At 31.6% G+C, this 23,198-nt stretch overlaps 3 protein-coding genes and 2 pseudogenes across 8 annotated transcripts in view; 1 reads left to right on the top strand and 4 right to left on the bottom strand.

Annotated features, from left to right (window-relative positions):
- Positions 1-700: 700 nt before the first annotated feature.
- Positions 701-12,221, bottom strand: LOC140666219 (cytochrome P450 9e2-like; annotated as a pseudogene).
- LOC140666212 (cytochrome P450 9e2-like) lies at positions 4,346-8,549 on the top strand. The gene has a single exon (XM_072893139.1). The coding sequence runs from the start codon at positions 4,493-4,495 to the stop codon at positions 6,041-6,043; it is 1,551 nt and encodes a 516-aa protein (XP_072749240.1). The 5' UTR covers positions 4,346-4,492; the 3' UTR covers positions 6,044-8,549.
- A 126-nt stretch (positions 12,222-12,347) lies between the features above and the next one.
- LOC140666206 (cytochrome P450 9e2-like) lies at positions 12,348-14,157 on the bottom strand. The gene has a single exon (XM_072893134.1). The coding sequence runs from the start codon at positions 14,140-14,142 to the stop codon at positions 12,439-12,441; it is 1,704 nt and encodes a 567-aa protein (XP_072749235.1). The 5' UTR covers positions 14,143-14,157; the 3' UTR covers positions 12,348-12,438.
- Positions 14,158-16,177: 2,020 nt separating this feature from the next.
- On the bottom strand, positions 16,178-18,205 carry LOC140666207 (cytochrome P450 9e2-like; annotated as a pseudogene).
- A 99-nt stretch (positions 18,206-18,304) lies between these two features.
- Positions 18,305-23,198, bottom strand: part of LOC140666217 (uncharacterized) — a 191,181-nt gene continuing 186,287 nt past the window's right edge. For 5 of the 6 annotated variants that reach the window (XM_072893147.1, XM_072893146.1, XM_072893145.1 and 2 more), the window contains one exon: positions 18,305-19,078. In XM_072893147.1, the coding sequence (XP_072749248.1) occupies positions 19,008-19,078 (71 nt within the window). In that variant the 3' untranslated portion in view covers positions 18,305-19,007. The remainder of the gene's footprint in view (positions 19,079-23,198) is intronic. The other variant, XM_072893148.1, reaches the window with a different exon arrangement.

Here is a 23,198-nt window from a genome sequence, read left to right as displayed (position 1 = left end):
AAGAAAAAAAATATTTTATAAGTAAAAATTGTTTTACTAAAAAAATCAGTATATAAGTTTATAAAGTCGAAAAACTTTGATTGGCATAGTTTTGCGAATCATAGCTGCTCGTCTTGGATATCGAATAATAAATTTAATAATCTATACATTATGATAAATAAATTTTGAGAAAAGTTATTTATATACTTATATATTTAAATATTTAAATATACAATTTTATCTTTAAAATTTTATATTTTTTATGTACACGTATAAAAATACAATGAACAATTTTGCAAGAAAAAAGAAAATCAAAATTTACTTTTTTTCCTCTATACTCATTGATTTGATGCTCACTTCTTTAACATGTACCCAAACCTAATACTTTATTTAATACATAAAACTTGACTATTGTAGTACAAAAAAATAATACTTTGAATATTATAATAAATGTAGCTATAATTTGTGACATATAAAATTGACATTTAAATTTAAATATTTAATAATGAATTTAATCGAATTTTAACAACTTTTTATTAATTATTAATTACTAAACACTTGCACAATTTATAAAAAGAAGATTTATAATTATTTATGCGATACGAATGTTATGAAATAAACAATAGTAGAATAAATAAATGAATAATCTTTTACAACTGTTTATGATATAAAATAACTTGAATTATATTGCAAGAAAGTTATATAAGTTTTTATCATCATACATAAATAACTATTTTTTAATAAAACTTTCTATAAATATTACTTCAAATGTTTTCTAAGATTTAGCAACACCAGTAGCTGTTGTAGATTTCAACGCAGGATGCATATCACTTCTCTGCTGCACATTCAACCAGAATCCACCTTCTGGCATTATTACTATGCTTTTTTTACTGAATTTCATTGGCCATGTAGTTTTCGCGCATGGTTTCAGCTCACATCGTGCTAATAGATGAAATAGTAAGATTTTAATCTCTAGCAAGGCAAATCTGTTAGCTATACACATTCTTGGCCCTAATCCAAATGGCAAGTAGCACGGAGAGTTGTGATACATCTTGTCTAAAAATCTTTCAGGACAAAATTTTTCCGGATCATTATAATACTTTGGATCACGATGAATCGCGAAAACTGGAACCCATAAGAGCATACCCTTCTTCATAGTGAAAGGCTTCTCGCCTGGTAATGCAGGTGGCAATTCATAATCTTTGTCACATTTTCTGTCTAAAAAGGCTACTGGTGGATGTAATCTAAGAGTTTCGTTTGTCACCAGATCTAAATATTCGAGGCGATTAATAGTTTCATATGTCACGTCTCCATTCGACTCTTCCAGAACCTTGTCGATCTCTTGCCGCAATTTGGTCTGAATGTCTGGGTTAGCTGCAAGTTGGTAAGCTGCAAAGGCCATGGCAGTTGAGCCAGTCTCAAAGCCACCAAAAAAAAAAATAAACGCTTGCGCTACCATGTCGTCGATATCAAGCTTCCTCCGATCTTCTTTCTTCCTGACATCCATCATCAACTGAAGCATATCTGGACGCGTAATGTGCTCGACGTCACGAGTGGCGATTGTAGTCTCTATAATGTCCTTGAAGAAATCCGATATATGATTCTCTATAAACTTTATTTTGAGAATTCGGCAGAGCGTCGGAAAAGTTCTAAGAAAAATAAATTTAAGAGTGCGAGCCCCAAAGTTAGTTGCGTCTTTCCCGTAAATATAAAATTTGTTCGTTGGATTCTTCATAGAATTAATCTTGATTCCAAAAGCACATGTAGCGATGACATCATTCGTATATTTAGCGAAGGTATCCTTCATATCCATGTCGCGTTTTTCCGCTGGTATAGATGTCGACAGAAAATTAGCGAAGTCCACAGCGCATTCCGACATCAAGGTAAACATTATTTTTATTTTGCTGGATGTAAAAGAAGGGCTTAATAAAGTTCGCACATCTCGCCACTTTTGTCCCTGAAGAGAAAATAGATTATTCGCAAATAAAGGTTCGTTCGAATCACTTAAACCTCGACGATTGGGAAAAGCCTCGAAATCCTTCACAAGAATCGATTTAATAATGTCTAGATCACGAAGAAAAAAAACTGGATTTGTCGTAGCATAGAATCCAAAATATTTTGCACCTGGATTGTCATTGTATAACTTTTGAATGCAATCGACAAATGATGTTCGGCGAAATATAACTGATGTCATGGAGCCCAGTATTGGAACAGGTGGTACGTGAATGATACCATGTCTTTTGAAGAAATTGTAATTTCTAAACAGATAATAGATGCCAAGTGTACCAAGCACGATTGATAACAATATCGACCAGAATTCCATAATAATTGTTATTTCAAATTGTCATTGCAATTTGTTTGCGAAATAGAAAAGTTGATGTAGCGCGATATTGTTACTACGAAGTTGCTGTGAGCAACTGTTTGTACAACTGTTCGTACGACAGCTTCGTATCTTCTATTATACCCGCAGAATTTTCTCATGCAAAAATGATGTACTTTACATTATGTAATTGTAATGGTTGATATTGACGAAACCAATCTTACTTTTTCCTGGATTAATCATGAATGTTTTTTTATCTACTAGTGAGTTTTATGTAATGCATACACGATATTTAATAGCATATATATATGTATGAATATGTATGAATAACACCAAGTCCTTTGAAAAAATTATAATTTGTTATTTATACATATTATTATACTTTTGATGTGAGACTTGCGTAATTTATTTGTGCTATCTGTATAAAGTAAAATTTTTATTCATATATAGATATCTGTATGCACATTCAATTTTTAATATAAAAAATAATATACTTTACAATTAAATTGCTGTTTATGTTATTATCGAATTATTTTTAATGGTAGAAAACTTTATATAAATATTGCGTGCATGTAAAGGATTTATTTGTAGAACTCTATAAAAAAAAAAGGATAAGAAAAAAGAGATGAGAAATAACAATAAAAGTAAATGACATGTAAAAATATGTTATTTTCAGATTATTTTACTTAAGATTTTTTTTATACTTATACTTTCAAAAAAATTATCTTATTAGAAAGGGACGCATCTATGTTACTTGAAATATTTTATTTAAATTAAAAAAAAAAAATAAGATAAACTATACGTTTTAGTTATACGTGAGTCAAATATGTCTCGTCCAAAATAACGTTTTATAAAGATATTTTGTTATTTTATTTAGCTGACAGTTTCTTACCAGGATTTATTTCTTAACGCAGCTTAATTGATACTATCACGACTGTAATGGTATTGCAATTTACACGTCATTATTTTGCGCCGCAAATTATTCGCGAGTGTGAATATAAAAAAAGCGGAAACTATTATCCTTCTATCGTTTATTGTTGATTTTTATTTGTCGATATTGCAATAACAAACTGTAAATAATGATTATGCAGTTGCGCGCAATTGTACGTAAATCTATAATAAAGTTTACCTTTATCACATATGTATAATACATAAATAACGAAATATCCAAAACTTATTAATCTGTAAAATATAAACGCAAAAAAATGTTCCGTCAGCACTAATATATTAATTTTACGCAAGGTCAGTGCGTACAACCTTCTCCATTGAAAAAACTCCGTGGATATATTGCGAAACATGAAACGATTATATGTATAAGAACAGCAGCCTACAATGGCTCGTGGTAACATTATCGTTAGTGTGCCAAATCAAGTTTCGCTAGGCATTTCACAAACAAATTCCGATGACACTTTGAGATAATATTCTTGTGTCATTAAATACTGGTCAATACTATTATCATTCGTGATTGGTACACCTTGTATAATGTTACTTACTTCTATTTTCCTTTTTTTTCTTTTCATTTTCTCATTCTTTTTCTTATCCTTTTTTTTGAACGTTTTAAATCAATCCTTTACATACTCATATTTATATAAATATTACATGTACAAATTTCATATTTATATAAATATTTACATAAAGTTTTCTATAATTAAAAATAATTTGAATAATACAAACATCAATTTAATTGCAAAGCACGTTATTTTTTATATTAGAAATTGAATAAATATATAGTTACCTATATAATTATATAAATAAAAATTTTACTTTATACAGATTGCAGAAATAAATTGTACAATTCTAACATAAAAAAATATAACAATATGTAACTACATATTTTATTATTATTATTATTAATAATATGTACATACATATATTATTATATTAATTATTTTCTATATATTATAATACATAGAAATCATCGGTTGGTAAAGAAATACATAAAAATCATTAGTTGGTAAAGAAATACTCATACTTTATTAATGAAGCAGAATAGCAATACTGCCTGTATATATCATTTATATTACATAATGTCAGTTTAAATGCTTTTGCATCAGAAAAATCAACGGTTATATTACGAGATACGCTGCTATATGAACAGTTGACCGCAGCGGTTCATAGTAACAATATCGCGGTACATCAAGTTTCGCTAACATTTCTTAAATTGCAACGAAAATTTGAAATAACAATCATACCATGGAATACTGCTCAATATTATTATCAATAGTGATTGGTGCACTTGGCATCCATTATCTGTTTAAAAATTACAATTTCTTTAAAAGACATGGTATCATTCACGTACCGTCTGTTCCAATACTCGGCTCCATGACACCAGTTATATTTCGTCGAATATCATTCAACGATTTCCTTCACAAGCTATACAATGACAATCCGGACGCAAAATATCTTGGATTATACTTTACAACACGTCCGATTTTTCTACTTCGTGATCCGGAAATAATTAAATCCGTTCTTGTAAAGAGTTTCGAGACGTTTCCCGATCGCAAGAGCTTGTTGGAATTGAACGAACCCTTGCTTGCAAACAATCTGTTTTCTCTTCAGGGACAAAAGTGGCGGGACGTGCGAACTTTATTAAGCCCTTCTTTTACATCCAGCAAGATAAAAATTATGTTTACTTTAATGACAGAATGCGCTGTGGACTTTGCCAATTTTCTGACATCTATGACACTAGATAAAAGCGACATGGATGTAAAAGATGCCTTCACTAAATATACAAATGATGTTATCGCCACATGTGCGTTTGGAATCAAGATCAATTCTATGAAGAATCCGACCAACAAGTTTTATACTTACGGCAATGAGGCCACTAACTTCTTTGGAACTCGGCCTATCAAATGTATTTTTCTTTCATCCTTTCCGACACTCGGCCGAATTCTCAATATAAAAGTTATAGATAGTCACGTAACGGATTTCTTCAAGAATATTATAAAAACCACTATCGCCACTCGTGATGCCGAGAACGTTACCCGTCCGGATATGATCCAATTGATGATGGATATCAGAGGCAAAGAAGGTCGAAGAAAGCTTGATGTCGACGACATGATCGCGCAAGCGTTTATCTTTTTTTTTGGTGGCTTCGAGACTAGCTCAACTGCCATGGCCTTCGCTGCTCACGAACTTGCAGCTAACCCAGACGTTCAGATCAAATTGCGACAAGAGATCGACAAGATTCTGGAAGAGTCAAATGGAGACGTGACATATGAAACTATTAACCGACTCGAATATTTAGAGCTGGTGATAAACGAAGTCCTCAGATTATATCCACCAATTCCTATACTGGAAAGAGTGTGCGATAAAGCTTATGAATTACCAGCCGCATTACCAGGCGAGAAATCTTTCACGATGAAGAAGGGTATGACTTTTTGGATTCCACTTTTCGCGATCCATCATGATGCGAAGTACTATGATGACCCGGAAAAGTTTCGTCCTGAAAGATTTTTAGACAACAAGATGTATCACAACTCTCCGTACTATATGCCATTTGGATTAGGACCAAGAATGTGCATAGCTCATAGGTTTGCTATGCTAGAGATTAAAATCTTACTATTTTATCTATTAGCACGATATGAGTTGAAACCATGTGCAAAAACTACAATGCCAATGAAATTCAGTAAAAAACACTGGACAATAATACCAGAAAGTGGATTCTGGTTAAATGTTCAGCGAAGAAACGATATGCATCCTTTGCTTGAAACTACATTGATTAATAATGTTGTAAATTCATAGGCATTTTAAATAAAAATAACAAAATATTTTTTTTTTATAGTATAATCTTATACTCGATGACAAAAATCATTCTTATAACGCAATGGCAATCGTAATAACAATATAGTTTATTTGAATTTAGCACGTTACATATTACTTTATATAAGTACTTGTAAAATTATTTTTTTTGTTTTTTATTAATTCATATTATAAATATATGTAAATCCTATCTATATGTTTGAATAAATATTAAAAATTTATAATTGTTAGACTTAATTTACTTGTCAGAGTTTGACATTAAATATTTATTGAGTATCGAGTATTTAAATATTAAATGGCAATTGTACATGTTATTATTAAACTGTAACTCGCGTAGCAACATTGAGGAAGATCCATGTATTTACACGTGAGCCGTCCAGTTATAAGTACTTCGTATCATTGAATCTCTGTTTCAGTAACGATTATAGTAATCCAGTTTTTAACAGATTTATTGGTTAATAGGTTCGACAACTATATGTAGTTAAATAACTCTTTCCTGAAAAGTTCAATTTAAAATATATTCAATCTATTGTTAAAAATTTATAATTTTAGTAATTTCTCTTCTCTCGGCTGACAGCTGAGATGTTTTGTTTCGATGTAACACTTATGTATTTATTATGTAATATTTTTTTTGTTTAATACATACGTGATAATTAATATAAAAATTCGTTTTGAAAGCTATAGTTACTTATTACTGTTTTGATTTAAAATTGTATATTTGTTTATTCAACCTACAAAAAACCTATATAAAAAACAGGTTTCTACTTTTATGTATATAGCCACATTTAATTGGCAATATAAAAAATAATGTACTTTGTAATCAAAATACTGTTTATCTTATTATCGAATTATTTTTAAACGTGAAAAACTTTATTTAAAAATACTGTATATATATATATATACCTATGGTTTATTTGTAACATTCAACAAAATTCAATAATGACAAATGACAAGAAAAATAAATAATATGTAAAGTATTTTATTTTGAGATGATTTTACGAGTTGTTATTTTATGTAAATTCTTTTAGAAAAGTTAATCAGAAGAATACGCATTGATATTACTGGAGGTATTTCATTTGAATCCGAAAACAAAGGAAATCGTATTATTTAGTGAATAGTTATATAGTGTGTAAACTAAAAAGATTTTATATAAAACAGTGTTACGTAAAAACATTTTGTTATTATAACTAATTTATATTTTTCTCTACTCTTGTTTGTAAGATCAATTTTCCTTACTGCTGTTTTGTTCTGATATATTATCGATAATAATAATATTTTGAAATTTGCTACACTTTGTAAGTGCAGCAAGTCATTCATGGGTCATTCTGATAATAATTGCAAAATAAACTTTATTTTGATATCTATAAGCTATTACTCTCCTATCATTTATACTGCTTATTTAACAATATTGACAAATTATGAATAATGATTGTGCAGTTTTGCAAAATTACGCGTGTTTCTGATGAAGTTTATGTAACTAAATGTTATATCGAAGAGTAGGTCAATTATAATGATAATATCCATATATGTTAATAAAATAGCGTTATACATATATAATTCTATATAATAAAAAGGTGCTATCATAATAGTAATTACATCTTTTGAATGGTAGATGTTTTTATATATTTTGAATTAAATTTTTCAGGAAAAAATTATTTGCAGAATTTATAGTCTCTAATATAATTTATGAAACATAAATTTTTTATTGTTTTCTTTTTAGCTGTCTGTGTTTATTAGCCAAATACAATGAAATATGTGTGTCCGAATTATTAAAGTTAATATAATCTAATAAAAACTAATATGCAAATTCAAAAATAGTTATTAACACATTTAAAGTTAGAGAATTTTTAACAATTGTTTCAATTGTTGGCTAATCTTGTCAATTATATTTCTGTTAATTATGCATATTAAATATATCTCTATTATAATGTATATGTATATTTATAATATTTATCAGTTTTTCTTTTCATTTATCATGAGATCATATTCATAATTCGCAATATCCTGTTTTGCACTTGATATGTGTTCATTTCTATTTTAATCTTTGTTTCTCTTACAACAATGTAATCATTTTGACCTTGACTTCCATCGTAATATAGAACTGAATATACATCACTCTGACAATATACATCACTCATCATCAATTTAATGACTTTATTCTTTTTTGGGTTAAGAACAATAACTACTTTTACGCATCAGTTATAATTTAGGTTCACAATTTCGGCATGTGTATTTCTTATATTTCTATATTTTTTGGTAATATTTTATTTTCTGTATTTTACAAATATCTTAAAATTTCAATAAATATGTACATATGTAATAATTATTTCTCATATATTTATTATTTATCAATAATGATCTTTTTTGCACACACACATATACGCACGCACTTTCGAATAATATTTTTCTGTGTATTTTAATATACTACTCTCTGTCTAAATATTAAAAAAAACATTTTTCTGTCTATATATAAAAAAATGTCTTATTCTTACATAAAATTTCTACTGCAATAATATCTATTGTATTTATAACTTTATCATACTAATATACAAGAATTTAGACATTTTTGTGAAAAGAAATTTTATTATATCAAATAATATTTTCTTTTACTATTATTTAAAAATACAGATGATCGCTAAAATCAGTATCAATTTCCTTCAAACTTTAATGATGTAAATCAAATAAAAAATATAATTACAAGGCAAAAAAAGAATAAAATAATATTTTATAAGCAAGAATTATTGTTCTACCAAAAAAATGAGTATATATCTTTATAAACTCGAAAAATTTTGAGTTTTGGCGAAGTTTGCTGATCTTGAATAATATCAGATAATGAATTTAATGTCTATACATTCTGATAAATAAATTTGCAGAAAAGTTATTTATATATTATACACAACTTATATACTTATATATTTATATACAATCTTAAGAAATTTTTTATTTTTTATGCACACATATAAAAATACAATGAAAAATTATATGAAAAATTTTTAGAAAATACTAAAATGTTCTCATAATAATATTTCTGTTATTATGACATTATATATGTTACTAATACATGACTGTACTTACTGTTGACAGTAAGTTTTTTATTTTTGCTATTGGAATATACAATAGTATACCAAATATTTTGTATCGATATTGCCTAGTATAATATATCTGTTATGTAACCATTTGAACTTTAACTTCTATCACACTGTAGAGATAAATATCGCTCCTGACAATCATCCAATAAATTCTTTGGTTTAATCATGCACTTTTCTAGTTGAGAACAAAAGTTATTTTTATACATCAATTATTTTTATATATCGGAATTTTAATTTTCGAATATGTACATCTGTTATTTATATTTCTATATTTTTTGCTAATATTTTATTTTTTTACATCATAAAGTTTCAATAAATGAATAAATATAAAATAAATATAGAAATGATTATTGAAATATCCTATTATTTTATATCCTATTATTTTTCCAGTTTCATTATTTATGAATAATTACCTTGCTTAAACAGAGAAAGAGAGAGAAAAAGAGAGAGAGAGAGAGAGAGAGAGAGAGAGAGAGAGAGAGAGAGAGAGAGAGAGAGAGAGAGAGAGAGAGAGAGAGTATGTGCTATGTGTTATATATATTACATATAATAATTTTTTATTAGAGTACAATAAGTTATTTATTGTATTGTTAAATTAATATTAATTATATTTGTATCGTTAATTTATATGTATATAATTTAATTATTAATTATTCATTTATTTATACAATTCAAATTCAAGTAGACAAACGTGTTTAATACAGTTTCTATAATGAATCAGCGCTCGCGATTTGTTTTTTTTCACGTATTTTAACATATTTTAAACGTAATTATCTTTTCGTCCCTGATGTCTATCGTATTCCCCACAACATCTTTGAAAAATTGGCCTACATGACTGCCAATTAATTTCATACTCAACATTTTGATGACGGCATACTTCTGATGAAATAGAATTTTAAGATGCGCAGAGTACCAAAATTCATAGCATCTCTTTCGTAAACGTAAAACTCTTTAGTAGGATTCTTCATAGAATCAACGCTAATGCCAAAAGTCTTCACTTCTCGCTATTTATTTCCACCAAGTGAAAGATAAATTCTTACCACAAAACAGAGTGGATTATAATCCGCATCGATAGAAATACGATGATCGGGAAACGATTCGAAATTCTTGACGGCGATAGACTTGATCAGATCCGGATCTCGAATCACCACTACTGGATTCGTGCTGTCGAAGAAACCGACATATTTCGCGTCTGAATTCAGATTTTAGATTTTCTGAACAAGCTCGGCTATTGATAACTGCCGGAAAAAAGCTGGCCCCATGTTGCCAACGACAGGCCACGGTGGTATGTGAAGAATCCCATGCTTCTTGAAGAAATTTAAATTTTTAAATAAGTAGTAATAAGCAACGATGGTGCTAGCTAAAATTGACAATAATATCCAAATATCCATGACAAACGTTTTAAAGAATTACACCGATTGCCTTGATACGATGTCGTTAGATAGCACATATGTACACAAATAACTACTGGAGTTACTAGCGGTTCCTTCTTTATATACTCGACTCAATCAGTTACCTTACACGCATATTAGATAGCACGTATCAAAGGTTCGATTTTAACCTTTAGACTGCCGCAGAGCCACTTTTGTGGCTTTGAGTGTACTAATAAAATAGTGACATTTAATAAATTCTAAATGTATACTACATAGAGAAATTTAAGTTTTTAAAGAAGTAGTAATAAACAGCTATGATGATAGTTAAAATCGACAACAGTATCGAAATTTATGTGAGACATTTTAAAGAATCGATCGTCTTGATGCGATATCTGCGCAGATAACTACTGGAGTTACTAGCAGTTCCTGTCTTTATTTCAAATCGACTACCTTACACATAAATTAGATAACGTATCAAAGTTTCAATTCTAATAGAAAATGAATACAAGAGTAAGAAATGATAATTTAAACATTACATTAATCATTACATTGTATATAAATAATAATTTTGTTATATTATAATAATAATAATGATGAAACAATAGAAAAAAGAAAACAGTATGCGTTTGTAAACTCAAAATACTTTGATTGACATAGCTTTGCAAAGTGTTTATCACTCGTGCAATCTATTGAGCCGTAGTCTTCAATAATATCGGATAGTGATTTTAATAATTTACGCTGCTAAATGATTTTTCAAAAAAATAATTGAACAATTTGTATATGTGATATTATGGTTCAATTTTTTTTATTTTGTTCTGCCCGTATAAAAATATAATGAAAAATTATGTGAACAACTATTTAATACATAAAGTCGCGTAGATTTTTCAGAAGTATCGAAATTCTGTGACCTTTTGTACTCATTGATTAAATACTCACTTTTTTTATTAAAGCGATGATAAATGAAGTATCTAGATTTTAAATGGTTTTCTTTATGAATTTAAGTTAATATTAATATTATAATAGAATATCTTTTCTTCTTATATCCTCTCTTTGTCTCTCTCTCTCTCTCTCTCTCTCTCTCTCTCTCTCTCTCTCTCTCTCTCTCTCTCTCTCTCCCCCTCTCCCTCTCCCTCTCTCTCTCACTCTCTCTCTCGTCTTCTCTCTCTTCAAATTAGTTAAAATATTGAAATGCTAAATGGTTTTTATATATTGTATTAATAATTCATATTTAATTACATGTATATGTGTTCATATTATGATACATGTGTGTATATGTTTATATTTTTTTTATTGGAAAATAATATTTTATATTTCGTATAGTTTTTAAATTTATAAAATTTGAACTTAAATATACAAATATATTTAATTCGACTTTTATATGTACATCATAAAGTTTCAGCACGTTTTCTCATCCAAATGTTTAATATGTCTATTTAAAAATATTTAAAAGATACTTTTCTCTTATATATAATTTCTATTATGTTATTATATATGTTATTATATATGTATTATACCCTATTATATATGTGTGTTATGGACAATAATATTTATTGTATTTACTATAACTTTATTATAGTTATATATAAGAATTTATACATTGTTAAAAAATAAAGTAGAGAAAAATTTTACCGAATAATTTCAAATTATATGAAATTATCTTTTTCTTCACTGTTATTCAAAAATTCGAATAATCACAGATCATAGATAAAAAATCATATAATAATAATGAAATTATAAGCAAACATCGTCATCTTGCAATTATCTTAATGATTACAAAAGATTTTAAAGTTGTCTTGATAAACACACAGAGTAAAAGATTTTATGTAAAATACAATTATTTTACACGAGTTAATTCAATACATTAATGTTTACATTAATGTTACGAACATTATACTTTACTAGTATTTGTATAAATTTAAATATGGGCATTACTCGCATCACCATTAACACTGGTGGATATGCTGGTATGAACGTCTTTCCTCGCTTGAATCTTCACCCAAAATCCTCCGTCTGGCTTCATGTTGAAGCTTCCTTTGCTTAATTGTAAAGGATGAGAAGTTTTCGCACATGGTTTTAATTCGCAACGAGTTAATAAATGGAATATCATGGCCTTAGTCTCCAATAATGCGAACCTGTTACCTATGCACATTCTCGGACCGATTCCGAACGGTAAATACGCGCTAGTATTTAATTTGTCCTTATTTTCGGCCAGAAAACGTTCAGGATAAAATTCATCCGGTTTTTCAAAATACTTTGCATCCCGATGAAGCCCGTGAGCAGGAAACCAAACGCTCGAGCCTTTTCTCACGACAAAAGGCTTATCTCCGGGAAGCGCAGGAGGTAATTCGAAATCTTGCGTACATACTCTGTCCAGGACAGACGCTACAGACCACATTCTAAGAGCTTCATTAACGACAGCGTCCAGATATTGCATTCCGTTTAAAGCCTCATAGGTCAAATCCCCGTTTGTTTTCTTCAGAACTTCATCTACCTCGTTGCGTAATTTTGTCTGAACACTTGGATTAACAGTAATTTCGTGAACTGCGAAACACATCAAAGTGGAAACGGTATCAAAGCCACCAAAAAAAAAGCTAAATGCCTGTGCGGTCATATCCTCAATAGTCAATTCTTTTCCGGGTCCTCTTTTTCCTCTACTTTCCATCATCAGTTGCAGCATGTCCGGTCGTACGATGTTCTGCTTGTCTCTGGTGTCTATTGTACTCCTGACAAGATCTTTGAAAAATTGACCTATATAATTACTAACAAATTTAATACCCAACATCTTGGTGATAACAGGCATACTTCTAATAAAATAAATTTTTATAGTGCGCAGAGTACCCAAATTCGTCGCATCTTTTCCGTTAACGTAGAACTCGTTGTTTGGATTTCTCATGGAATCAACATTAATCCCGAATGCACAGGTTGCGATTACGTCATTCGTGTATTTAGTAAAACAATCTTTCAATTCCACAACACTTTTATCGAAAGGCAACTTGGAAAGAAAGTCCGTGAAGTTGGCAGCACAGTCGGACATTAGCTTAAACATAGCTTTCATTTTGCTCGATGTAAAAGCGGGACTTAATAAGGTTCTTACATCTCGCCATTTTTCACCACGAAGGGAAAATAAATTCTTGCCAAATAGAGGATCATTCGCTTCGTCGATAAAAGCGCGGTGATCGAGAAACGATTCGAAATTCTTGACGGCGATAGACTTGATCAGATCCGGATCTCGAATCACCACTACTGGATTCGTGCTGTCGAAGAAACCGACATATTTCGCGTCTGAATTCAGATTGTAGATTTTCTGAATAAGCTCAGGTATTGATAACTGCCGGAAAAAAGCTGGCCCCATGTTGCCCACGACAGGCCACGGTGGTATGTGAAGAATCCCATGCTTCTTGAAGAAATTTAGGTTCTTAAATAAGTAGTAATAAGCAGCGATAGAACCAGCTAAAATTGACAACAGAATCCAAATATCCATGATGAGAAGACGTTTTAAAGGATTAACACCAATTGCCTTGATACGATGTCGATAGATCGACCATGCACAGATAACTGCTGGAATTACTAGCAGTTGTCTCTTTATATACTCGATGCAAACCAGTCGTCTTACACGCATATTAGATAACGTATCGAAGTATCGATTCTAATTAAAAGTGAATGTGCGAGAGTGATCTGATAAACAATATAATTTAATTACTAATTACGTAATTGCATCGACAGTATTTCGACACGTTTTTCTTGTATAATAATAATAATAATAATGATAATAATAACAATAATAATAATAATAATAACAATAACAATAATAATAATAATAATAAAAATAATAATAATAATAATAATAATAATAATAATTATTATTATTATTATTATTATTATTATTATTATTTTAATTATTATTATTGTTATTATTATTATTATAAAACAATAGGAGAAAATATTATGCATCTGTAAACTCGAGAAGCTTTGATTCATATAGCAAAATGCTTATCAGTCGTGCAATCTATTAAGCAATAGCTTGAGTAATATTAAATAGTGATTTTAAGAATCTCTGTAGTCTGATAAATAAATATTCAAAGAAATTATTTCTTTACAATATTATCGTCAAAATTTTCTACTTTGTTATGTACATATAAAAATACAGTAATAAAAAATTGTTTAATATATAAAGTCATTTGCGTAAGTCTTTCACAAGTATTAAAATTTCACGTTTTTCTCTATTCTTATTGAATTCTATCTTATTCTATTCTATTCTGACTGAATGACCATTTTTTTTAAAGCATTTTTGTTAAAGCATTAATAAAACATTTAGAAGAAAGTGGGCATGAAAGAGCCATGATTTGAAAGAGACATTTTCATTTTCTTCGAACGCATTTCAAAGAAATGTCAAATTTTATAGATGATAGCTCTTTAGTGTTGCTGTACAAGAATTAAAACATCTTTGAAATGCGTTCAGAACTTCAAAAAATGAAAGTGTCTCTTTCAAAACACGGCTTTTTTATGCTCACTTTCTGCTAACATTTTTAATAATTTTAAATACATACACAAGTACATTTTAAATAATTATTTTGAGTTGATGCTAATATTATAAGGATATATCTCGTCTTTTGCTTTTTATATTCTCTCTCTTTTTCTCTCTCTCTCTCTCTCTCTCTCTCTCTCTCTCTCTCTCTCTCTGTCTCCTCCAACTAGTTAGAAAATTGAATTAAATGTCGTCATTAATATTTTTCTGTCATTATATATATGTTATCAATGAATACATGTACTCCCAATTATCAGTTTTTTTTAATTTTTGCTATTATTAGAATATTATCGTCAAAATTTTGCAAAATATTTTATAAAAGCCTTATGTCTACTGTAATTTTTCTGTCATATAATCATTTTGACTTTGAGTTCCATCATATAGAATTAAATATACATCATTGTGATAATCAGTCAATGAACTGAATTTAATACTATACTTTTCGCGAACTGAGAGCAATAATTATTTTTATTCATCAGTTATTTTAGATGTATAACTATGATGTTGCTTATATTTTTATATTTCATGGTAATATTTTATTTTTTACTATTTTAATTTTATATTTTAAAGTTTTGATAAATGTATCAACACATAGAGAAATAATTATTCCTCATATCTATTACATTTTTTTTTCTATCATTTATGAATAATTATCTTATTCAAACAGAGAAGAGAGAAAAAGAGAGAAAAGTAACAGATTATGTGCTATGTTTTATATAACAATTCTTATAATAAATTTTACTATACATGTACAAGTATTAATATTTTTTATTTGGATAATAATAATTTGTATTTTGTGTATTATATATATATATATATATATATATATATATATATATATATATATATATAATTTAAACCTAAATATACAAATATACATTTAATACGACTTCTATATGTGCATCATAGTTTTTCGGTCTAATAATATATAATTCTCTTTCTGTCTATATATAAAAAATAGAAAAAAATATTTTGTTCTTATATAAAATTCTTGTTGCAATAATCATAACATTTATTGTATTTAATATAATTTTATACTATTTACATATAGGAATTTATACATTGTTAAAAAATAATGTAAAAATAAATTTTATAACACATATATAAATTATATCAAATTATTTTTTCTCTCACTATTATATGTATAATAATACAGATAATCACGGACCATAAATAAAAAATCAGTATTAATTTTCCCTAAAATGTTCAAATTTTCAATAATAAAACCAAAAGTTATAAAAATTAAGGATAAAATTATAAGCAAGCATTGTCGTTTTACAATTGATGAACACACATAGTGTGAAATATTTTATTTAAAATAAAATTATTTTACATTCATATTTTCGTTACATATATCAATATCCCAAGGATATTTTATCGACATTTATTCGAATTTAAAATGGTCAGTCATTAGTTGCATCACTATTAACGCTTGTGGATATGCAAGTATAAAGATCACTTCTTGCTTGAATCTTCAGCCAGAACCCTCCCTCTGCCATCATGGTGAAGCTTACTTTGCTTAATTGTAAAGGATGAGGAGTTTTCGCACATGGTTTTAATTCGCAGCGAGTTAATAAATGGAATATCATAATTTTAGTCTCCAATAATGCAAATCTGTTACCTATGCACATTCTGGGACCAATTCCGAATGGTATATACGCGCTAGTATTTAATTTTTTCTTATTCTCGTCCAGAAAACGTTCGGGATAAAACTCATTCGGTCTCTCAAAATATTTTGCATCCCGATGAAGCCCGTGAACAGGAAACCAAATGCTCGAACCTTTTTTCACGACAAAGGGCTTATCGCCGGGAAGCGCAGGCGGTAATTCGAAATCTTGCGTACATACTCTGTCCAGGAAAGGCGTTACAGACCACATTCTAAGAGCCTCATTAACGACAGCGTCCAAATATTGCATTCCGTTTACAGCCTCATAGGTCAACTCCCCGTTTGTTTTCTTCAAAACTTGATCCATCTCGTTGCGTAATTTTATCTGGATGCTTGGATTAACGGTCATTTCGTGAATAACAAAGCACATCAAAGTAGAAACGGTATCGAAACCACCAAAAAAGAAGATGAATGCTTGCGAGATCATATCCTCGATAGTCAATTCTTTTCCCGGTCCTCTTTTTCCTCTACTTTCCATCATCAGTTGCAGCATGTCCGGTCGTACGATGTTCTGCTTGTCTCTGGTGTCTATTGTACTCCTGACAAGATCTTTGAAAAATTGACCTATCAGATTACTAAAAAATTTAATACCCAACATCTTGGTGATAAGAGGCATACTTCTGATAAAATGAGTTTTATAGTGCGCAGAGTACTAAACTTTGTAGCATCTCTTCCGTTAAGGTAAAACTCGTTGGTAGGATTTCTCATAGAATCAACGCTAATCCCGTAGGCGCAGGTTGCGATTACGTCATTCGTGTATCTAGTAAAACAATCTTTCAATTCCACAACATTTTTATCGGAAGGCAACTTGGAGAGGAACTCGGTAAAGTTGGCAGCACAGTCGAACATTAGCTTAAACATAGCTTTCATTTTGCTCGACGTAAATGCAGGACTTAATAAGGTTCTTACATCTCGCCATTTTTCACCACAAAGGGAAAATAAGTTCTTGCCAAATATAGGATCATTCTCTTCGTCGATAAAAGCGCGGTGATCGAGAAACGATTCGAAATTCTTGACGGCGATAGACTTGATCAGATCCGGATCTCGAATCACCACTACTGGATTCGTGCTGTCGAAGAAACCGACATATTTCGCGTCTGAATTCAGATTGTAGATTTTCTGAATAAGCTCGGATATTGATAACTGCCGGAAAAACACTGGCCCCATGTTGCCCACGACAGGCGACGGTGGTATGTGAAGAATCCCATGCTTGTTGAAGTAATTTAAATCTTTAAAGAAGTAATAATAAATAGCGATAGTACTAGTTAAAATTGATAATAGTATCCAAGTATCCATGACGTTTTAAAAAATCATGTTGAGCCTTGATGTCGTTGAATCGCGAGACGCACATATAACTACTGGAGATAGTAGCGGTTCCTCTCTTTATATACTCGGCGCAAATCGGTTACCTTATATTGCGCAAATTAGATAACGTGTCGAAAAGCGTCGATTTTAATAAAAAGTGAATGAAAAAAAAGCTAATAAACATAATTTAATTATTAATCACAAGTACTTTTTTTTTTGTATAAAACGATAAGAAGAAGAAAATTGCATTTGTACAAAGTTTTCATCACTCATATGTTCTGTTGAGTAATAGCCTTGAATAATATCAAAAAATTTTATTAAATAATTTGATAAACAAATTATCGCAAGTTATTCATGTACAATATTATTATTAAAAATTTTTACTTTGTGCGTGCATAATAATATAATAGTAAAAAATTATTAAAAAATTCCTTAATGTACATATAAAGTCATATGCGCGTAAATTCTTCAGAAACATCGGAATTTGATGTGTTCTTGCACACTTAATTAAGTGTTTCTTCTTCATTAAAGAGCATTGAATTATATCTTGTAGAATGGTTACATTTTAAATGACTTTTCTTATCAACTCATTGGACTGATAGTAATATTAAAAAAGTGTATCTTATCTTTTCGCTTTTTACATTTTCTCTCTCTCTCTCTCTCTGTCTCTCTCTCTCTCTCTCTCTCTCTCCTTCTTTCTCTCGAATACGTTTGCTTCATCGGTTTGTCGTCCCTTTTCCACCAGAGTCCGATCTATACTGGATTGTCGGGTAATACCGCAGGTTATTTGGCTTTCTCTCTTAAACACCGTAGAACGTCGCCTTGGATCCAGGATATTGCGAACGATGGGATCAGCGTACGGAAACAAAGCCGGGCACTTAGCGGCAAATTAGCGATGGTTGGGGGTGCCACTGTCGCTCTTCATTACACCGATACCCACCTACCTCCTCAACCCCTCCATGACATCCCCTAACTCGGTCTAACCCTCTTAACCTCGTCCAGACAATGCACGCGTTGCCCGCAACTTCACGTATATATCGACGAACGAAATGTTGACTGCTATAAAAAAAAATTTCCTGAAATCTGATGGCTTGATTTTTTCCTTTCGCTATCTTTTACACCGTTACCATTACATTATATAAGTTTAAGTGTATTTTTGTAGTTTTAATTTTGTCATCTCTTGCATATGTTAACATGAGTAAAAATTCGTGTTAAAAATATAAAATTATGTCATTATATTTCGCGATGGCTTGTTCACTTTTTCTGTTTTCTATTTATGTACATATATTGCATAGCAACAGTTTTGATAAATCATTATTACAGTTTGCTTGTATTACACACCCACACACACACACATATCATCTACATATTATTTTCTGATTCAAAAGTTTTAGACAGTGCATGTATACGACTTGCGACTGGAAATGAAAGAAAACCGATGAAACAATACAATAGCGTATCTATTTAGAAATCTATTTTAACTGTGAATAAATTTTAAAATTTAATTTCTTTGCGTTATCTCATTTTTTAGAATGAGAATTAAAAGATGCTTGTGTGCGCGCGCGCATATCACAATGCATAGTTAAATATTTAAATAATTAAAAGTAAACTCTTTCTTTGTCTTTTCTCGGCTTATAAATTAATAAATAACTTTAAATCTCAAAGAGTAAAATATCAAAACAAGTTTTTTTAAAATGTTTTTTTATAAATTTGTACTCTCAAATGCAAGTGATAGAGAAGAAGAAAAAACTGCTTTAAAGCTTTACTGCTTTATCATCACAAATTATAATAACTTAATTTTTTTAATACAATTCTTATTCATATTAATTGATGAGAAGAAACTAATTTATTTCGATAATATAATAATGTAAGAAAAAAATTGATATTTTGTTTCGTCTCTGATGTCATAATTGAATAGGACTTTTGTGAGAAACCAGGAGGAATTGGATGAGTTTGAAAGATTACAAAGAATATTTAAATGTAAAGGAAAATTAAAAGCTTCCTTTTCGAATCGGGGTGATCACATTTAAGGATATCGAGCTGTAGAAGCGAAACCTCAGCAGCGCAAAGTAGTGTAGCGAGAACGATGGATACGTTCCTGAAAGGAAATGCGAGAACGTGCCGAACGAAAGTACGACGGGCTGGAACGATACGAAACGGAGGGAGTAGAAAAGAGCGGGAGGCGAAAGGGAGACGTGGGGCTCGTGTAACAGAGTCCATTGTTGAAGCTTATTGAGAATCTGCCAATAGCCCGAGATTCAATTTGACTGGTGAACCGTGAACACCATTTAATATACAAGCGCGCGCGAGCTTCTGCAACGCAACAGGCACATGAAACACCTCGGAGCACAATCATTCTCGCTCTTCGCTCCGCAAAAGCGAGACAGAGAGGCGAAACTTTCGAGATATTCGATATTAGCGGAATTATCGCCGAATCCCTCTCCGACTCATACCCATATATACGATATCTCGTATACCCTCGTGTCGGTGAAATTTTAATTCTTTTCCCCCCCTCTCCCCTATCCCCTATCCCCTATCCCTACATACTCTATACATGTACTCGTGTATTCCATATTTTAATTTTTAAGTCATTTCTTTCCTTTTATCCTAAACATCTTATCTTTCTTTACCTTTGCTTTCGTTATTCCGCCGAGTTTAACAATATTGATCGCTGATTAGATAACAAAGCGAGATATGTATATGTATGTGTCAGCGAAAATAGTCGCAGCATATGTCAGACGAGATAATTTTATCCCGCTATTGTGTACATTTATACATAAAATGGAGAAAGTGTAATATTTATAGCACCTTTAATTGCATAAATCGAACGTGCGTAAATCGTTTTTCTCACTCTAAGAAAATGAATCCTTTTTTTTTCTAAAAGTTTATATAATCGTCGCGCGCGTAGCTCTTTAAGAATTTATAGAGAAAAAGAAATATATATAATTGTACATAATGGCAAAATTACATATATTTCGCGTGAACAACTTGACGTAGATACTTTCGAATGAATTTATATCTCATTCTATTCAACGGTTCATACAATCTCTCTTCGCGATTAATGTTTCTCGTCGTGTCATTGATCGTGATCGGCCAATCTCACTGGTATTAGCGGTTCTCGTCCGGTTTCTGGAACGACAGACTTGCATCAGCCGTGGCAACCGGTATTTGATGCGTCACGATTATTACGACTCGAGTGAAAGAGGGACTAACTGGGAGAGAAGAAAGTGAACTGGAGGCCGATGCTCTTAAGTGGTTCTTAGGCTGTATTTCCCGGAGGAATATTTCGTTTTGGCTCAGACTGGAAGTAATGACTACAGTCTTACCGCTACGAACGAAACAGAACGATACCGGCTACCGGCTTCGCTTTTTCAACAGTCGTTGGACTTTTAATTTCCTAATGGGCTAATTATCGGTGCGTCCGAGGCGAGGGAGTAGCTCACATCGCATCGGTGCAATCGGCTTGGAATGGAGCACTCGGAAGCTCATGCCTCTCCGAGAACGTGTTTCGCGTGTGCAATTCATATCGCGTGTATCACGGATATAAAATGTTTCAGTTACAACAATCGATCATTATACAAATTATATCAGATAAGCATCGACTGAATGGACGATTTACGGCTCGAGGATGTATACACGGTGACGAAGAGGGCGAGAGAGATCGTTGCAGAACGCGTAAAGTTTTCTCAATTGAAAGCAATGAATTCGACGGGTAATCTTTTAAAGGCGGGGTCCTGGACTCTCTCCTGGCGGAGAGTTAATGGGGTCGCGTCGCCGCGCCGCGCCGACCGGGCCGGCAGACGAGGTCGCTTCGGGCAGAGCCGGGAGTTGGAAAGACTGAGACTGGCTCAGCAGGAATCTGCATAACAAAACGCGCAATTAATAAAGTTCTGCGGTGTAGAGGGCACCGACAAAAGAGCGTTTCGTCCTTTCAAGTTCGCTCCTGCAACCTTCCTCTTCCGCCTGTTCGCTCCCTCTCCCAACCCCCCCCCCACCCCTCTTCGCGACTGCCACCCACACGGACGTGGCCGGAGTCAAAGGGGCGGCGAACGGGGCTATATATAGAGAGGTGGCGCCCATCTCGCGCTCGCGGGCCCCGGGGCTAAATAAGTCAGGCTTTGTAAGGAATCCTCGGTGAAACTTTGCAATCTTCACCGTGCGCACACGGCGGAACTGCGATCGACGGAAAACACCGGCGTACTTTCTAGTCGCGTCGTCCCAAAGTCGCTATAACTTTGGCCCCCGCCAACGGCAATTGTTATAACATTTAGACGCGGTTATAAGAAAATAACTTCAAAATAGCACGTACTCTCTCTCTCTCTCTATATATATACATATATATATATATATATATATATATAGATCGATCAGCTGACATCAATTTGACATCTCGAGAAAAACCATACCGCGCGCGATACGTTATTATAAAACATAAAGCCACAAGATTTTCACGAGAGATTCTAAAATGTGTGCACACAAACTTTGTATAGGTCTCATCTGCACGCTCACCGAGATTGCTTCCGTGCGAAACGCTGCAACGCGATGCGGTTTTAATTTAATACGCACGCAGCCCTCAGAATCCCGTTTCGCCGCCCCGCCGTGTCTCGTGTCTCGTGTCTCGTGTCTCGATATATCCGAAAGTTTTCCCGCGCAAAATGCGGACCGCATTATTTATCAAACGGAGTAGGTAGGTAGGTAGGTAGGTAGGTAGGTAGGTAGGTAGGTAGGTAGGTAGGTAGGTAGGTAGTCGGCCGTGGTTTTAACGGCGGCTCCGACTCCCTCTGTCGCGTCCTCCAGGGTAAACAGTTTTCAGACCTCAGCATGAAGAGTCTAGCTGCTTAATATTTCAGACGAGCCGTAGCTAACTTCATGCATACTTATGTCGCGGCTCCTCGCGTGAGATAACCCGCGTGCGGTATTCCCCGCAATGTATTCGGATAGACAAGCCAGTCCATTATTTATTGTTCTTTGTTGCGTTCTACCGTCGCGCACGCGCTAACGCAGTCGTAATTTTCGTACGGCTCATATGTCTCTTCCCTCCTAATCACTTTATAGACGCAGATACGTTTCCTTTTATCAAACAAAAAAGTAATTTTTTTTCAGTTTCATATAGGTTTATGGAAATTTTGTAATGTTCGATAGCGCGAGCAAGATGATTTTTGAAAATATTTTTTAGGTA

Source organism: Anoplolepis gracilipes, chromosome 5 (genome assembly GCF_047496725.1).
Source record: "Anoplolepis gracilipes chromosome 5, ASM4749672v1, whole genome shotgun sequence".
In the NCBI taxonomy this organism is placed as follows: Eukaryota; Metazoa; Arthropoda; class Insecta; order Hymenoptera; family Formicidae; genus Anoplolepis; species Anoplolepis gracilipes.
This window is presented reverse-complemented; position numbering and strand designations above follow the sequence as displayed.